Genomic DNA, 4,409 nt, shown 5'->3' with positions numbered 1-4,409 from the left:
CCTGGAACTCACTCTGTAGACCAGGCTGGCCTCGAACTCAGAAATCCGCCTGCCTCTGCCTCCCAAGTGCTGGGATTAAAGGTGTGCGCCACCACGCCCAGCTTGCAGCCAATGCTCTTAAGCGCTGAAGATTCTCTTCAGTCTCTTAGAAACATGATTTTTTTCATTATATTTTATGCTTTTTAAGTTATGTTTAAATAACTACAGCAGAGACTATACTGCCAAATTTAAGTACTGTTAATTATTCATGAATTAGTTATTTAATAGTTAAGAATGTCTACAGTAGATAGTAAATAAAGGTTACATTTTAGATGTATTATAAAAATGAGGGCACCACCCTGATTATATGTTAATGGATATATCTTTTCTCTCTAGATTGGCAGTAGAAGTAGTGTGTATTCCCCAGAGAGCAACGTTCGAAAAACGGGGTCATATATATATGAAGAGTTTATGCCTACAGATGGTACTGATGTTAAGGTAGGATGTATTTAGGATTATGGCATGGTGGGATAAAGTACAGATGCTCCTTGATTAATACTGAGTCATGTCCTGATAAATGCTGTGTTAACTTCAAAACAACGTTAGCTCGGTATGGTAGTGTATCCTACAATCTCAGCACTCAGGTATGAGGCGGGAGAATCTTGAGTTTGAGGCAAACTACAGTTTCAGGAAGGGAAGGAAAGGAAGGAAAGGAAGGAAAGGAAGGAAAGGAAGGAAGGAAGGAAGGAAGGAAGGAAGGAAGGAGGGAAGGAAGGCAGGCTTACTCTATGTTAAGAATACACTGAGTAAATGTAACCTCATGCCTGTTATAACTTAAGATGCATGGTGCACTACATGCAGAACATGGTTACCTCTCACTTGTAATTACCCGACTGGCAAAAGCTAGATCTAACTGCTGCTGTCCAGCTAGTGAGAGAAGATGGTACTGTATTGTCACTGAAAAAGACAGAAGAAGCAGAAAGAAGGAGAAAAAAGGATAATTTTAACTGGAAGTAATCATTGAGGTATCATCTTCAGATTGAAAACTCGAATGTTTAACTATCATAAGGCCATATAAATCATAGAGACCGTATATTTTAATTTATATTTGAGGTTACCCTTTCTTTTAGAGAAAGGTAACTATTTAGCTTCTGTCTTTATCAGTGTTGTTATTATTGGTTCTAGGGATAGAATGTAGGCCCTTATGTGATATAGGCAAGCATTCTAACACTAAGTTCTCATTAGTCCAGACTTCTTTTTTTTTAAAGATTTATTTATTTATTATATATATATATGAGTACACTGTAGCTGTCTTCAGACACACCAGAAGAGGGCATTAGATCCCATTGCATATGGTTGTGAGCCACCATGTGGTTGCTGCTGGGAATTAAACTGAGGACTTCTATGAAGAGCAGTCAGTGTTCTTAACCGCTGAGCCATCTCTATAGCCCCTAGTCTAGACTTCTTTTGTATGGTAGACATCACTGAACAGTATTCCTTTCTTTTTTTGTTTTGTTTGTTTTTGTTTTTGTTTTTTCGTTTTTGTTTTTTTTTTCTAGACAGGGTTTCTCTGTGTAGCCCTGGCTATCCTGGAACTCACTCTGTAGACCTGTTTGGCCTCAAACTCAGAAATCTGCCTGCCTCTGTCTTCCAAGCGCTGAGATTAAAGGCACATGCCACCACTGCTGGCAAGAACAGTATTCTTAAATGCTTAAAAGTAGAATACCCAGTATTACAAAGATGACAGATTTTAGTGACTGTTATAAAAATGTTTAGGTCAAGTTTTAAAAACTTGCTATTTATTTAAATGCTAATGAGTAGGACAATATCAGATTGAGCATTCTAGTAGCCACCAGTTTCCAAACAGTGATTAATGTCAGTGATATGAGGCTCTGGTAATGGTAATATGATATAAAAATACCATTGCGCTTGGTAACCGACAAAGCTTACCTTCTCCCAGCCAGCCTTTCTTGATGAGGCTGCTCTTTCTAAACTTAAAAATTTCATCTTGAACTTGCCCTTTAAAACTTGTTGGTAGATTCTCATTGACCACAGGATGACATCCATGTTCATAAGACTGCCATACAAGCTATTTCTTCATGCCAACACATGCCATTCCATACAGTACATCCTGTACTGCTGGGTTCCTTTCCAGTCCCCGAATGCCTTGTGTTGCTTCTTTGCTCTGTTCTTTCTATTTATCACCTCAGTAAAAATGCCTTTCCTTGTTTTCCCAAAAGATGAATTCCCCACCCTTTAAAAAAATCATATAGACATTTTTTCTGTGTCTAAGAATTGTATCTTTATAGTTTTAGTACATAATGCTCAGTTTTGTACTTTTGTACAGAGAATACTCTTATTATGCTGTCTGTATAAGTAATTATGTATAACCTTTTCTGGTATATTGAAAATCCAGGTATATAAAATAGAAAGGAATGTTTATTAATAGTCTGGCATTTGAACTATTTTAAATAGAAAAATTTTTTGAATTTATTGTTTTCTGGCATATATATATATATATATTAAAATTTTATGAAAGGTTTATACCGTGGGTCCAGACTATGCACATGCTGAAGCTCGAAAATCTCCAGCTCTCGATGGCAAGGTAGAACGAGACAGCGAAGGGAAGGAAGTAAGATACCCCGTCATCCTCAATGCACGGGAGAAGCTGATTGCCTGGAAAGTCTGCCTTGCTTTTAAGGTAAGATGCCATGCAAGTCATGCAGACCCACATATTCTAAGCTTTCCTTTTGGGTGCTAAGCTTTCCTTTTGGGTGCTGGACATTATTGGACTTTAATTAGAGAAGAAAGCTGAGGCGGTAGTTAGTATGTGTGAGCTCATATGTATGTATGTAGGCGTTCTTGTAGGGCTAGCATCACTTTCCTCATTTTCAGCATGTTCTTTCTGTATTCTAGAGAAGTAATAAACCTTGTTTATTCAAAAACTAAAGTTACAGAATAATACCACTAACTAGTATACTTAGTGGTAGTGCCTAACGTTCTTTTTTTAATTGGTGATAAGTACTTTTTACTTTCATAAAATAGATTAAAAATACTATTTGAATAAAAATGATCCTCATTGTTTTATCCTTTGGCTTAATATATAGTAAAATTTGTTCCTGTGAACAATATACACATTTTAAAGAAACCTTTGTTTCTTATGTTTGACTGTCCCTTCTTCTATGCTACTAATTTATCCAATTACTAGTATATAGTAAATATTCAAGTGGAAGTAATGCAACCTGCATTTACTGAAGGATGCATCTTTTTAGAGAAGGCCTATTCCAGGTTTATAACATAAACTAATTATATTACTGGTTATTAATAAAAGAACTACTTCTATGCAATAATTTTATGTGAAGAATGATAGTCTGTGAATAAGTTGTAATGCATTCTTATAAACTGTTTTATTGTACTTGGTTTCCAAAGACTAATATTATTCATGATAAGGGAATAATTACATGGAATACATAATGTGTGTTCAGAGTACTCAAGGTTATGGTTATTTATAACCTTTTTTTTTTTTAATGTTATAAACACATATAATTTTCTTAATAAATTAGAATATGGATTCATAATAGTTCCAATGATACTCTAAACTTTCTACCTTGTTTTAAATAGCAAACAGTTTGTGGCTTTGATTTGTTACGTGCCAATGGACAGTCCTATGTGTGCGATGTCAATGGCTTCAGTTTTGTGAAAAATTCCATGAAGTACTATGATGACTGTGCGAAAATTCTTGGGTAAGCATTTACTACCATACCTTCCTCCTGTGTGCGTTTGAGCATGTGTTAGCCATGGGAGCTTTTTGATCACTTGAGGGTAATGTTCCATGTTAATAAGATACCCCTAAACTATGCCAGATTCTGAGTTGTGCTTTAGTTTATGGAGACAGCTTAATTAATAACATATTCCTAACAATTTCACATCAGGGATTTTGCTGTAACATTGGATTATTAGATACAACATTCCTCCATTTTTCCCATGTACTTGTGTTTGAAGTTAACCTACTTAATGTGATAAAATAAGCATTCATAAGATAAGATACTTGAGCCACAGAGAAGACTTTGAAGTGTAGGATTGTTTTCCTTTACTTCTTTCTGAATGTTCATTATTTGCTGTCTTAATATGATAATCAAACAAGTAGAAAAGAAAATATGTGTAGCTGGGTATGGTGGCACACGCCTTTAATCCCAGCACTTGGGAGGCAGAGGCAGGCAGATTTCTGAGTTTAAGGCCAGCCTGGTGTCTACAGAGTGAATTCCAGGACAGTCAGAAAAACAGAAGAGGGCTGGTGAGATGGCTCAGTGGGTAAGAGCACCTGACTGCTCTCCCAAAGGTCTGGAGTTCAAATCCCAGCAACCGCATTGTGGCTCACAACCATCTGTAACAAGATCTGACACCCTCTTCTGGAGTGTCTGAAGACAGCT

The 4,409-nt window shown here is 36.4% G+C and overlaps 1 protein-coding gene across 12 annotated transcripts in view; it reads left to right on the top strand.

Moving 5' to 3' along the window:
- The window catches only part of Ppip5k2 (diphosphoinositol pentakisphosphate kinase 2), a 66,159-nt gene that overhangs the window by 17,468 nt on the left and 44,282 nt on the right, over positions 1–4,409 (top strand). For all 12 annotated transcript variants that reach the window (XM_029539359.1, XM_021199030.2, XM_021199031.2 and 9 more), the window contains exons 7-9: positions 376–477; positions 2,519–2,680; positions 3,601–3,722. In XM_029539359.1, coding sequence (XP_029395219.1) covers positions 376–477; positions 2,519–2,680; positions 3,601–3,722 — 386 coding nt within the window. The remainder of the gene's footprint in view (positions 1–375; positions 478–2,518; positions 2,681–3,600; positions 3,723–4,409) is intronic.

This window comes from Mus pahari, chromosome 5, assembly GCF_900095145.1.
Source record: "Mus pahari chromosome 5, PAHARI_EIJ_v1.1, whole genome shotgun sequence".
NCBI lineage: Eukaryota > Metazoa > Chordata > Mammalia > Rodentia > Muridae > Mus > Mus pahari.
This window is presented reverse-complemented; position numbering and strand designations above follow the sequence as displayed.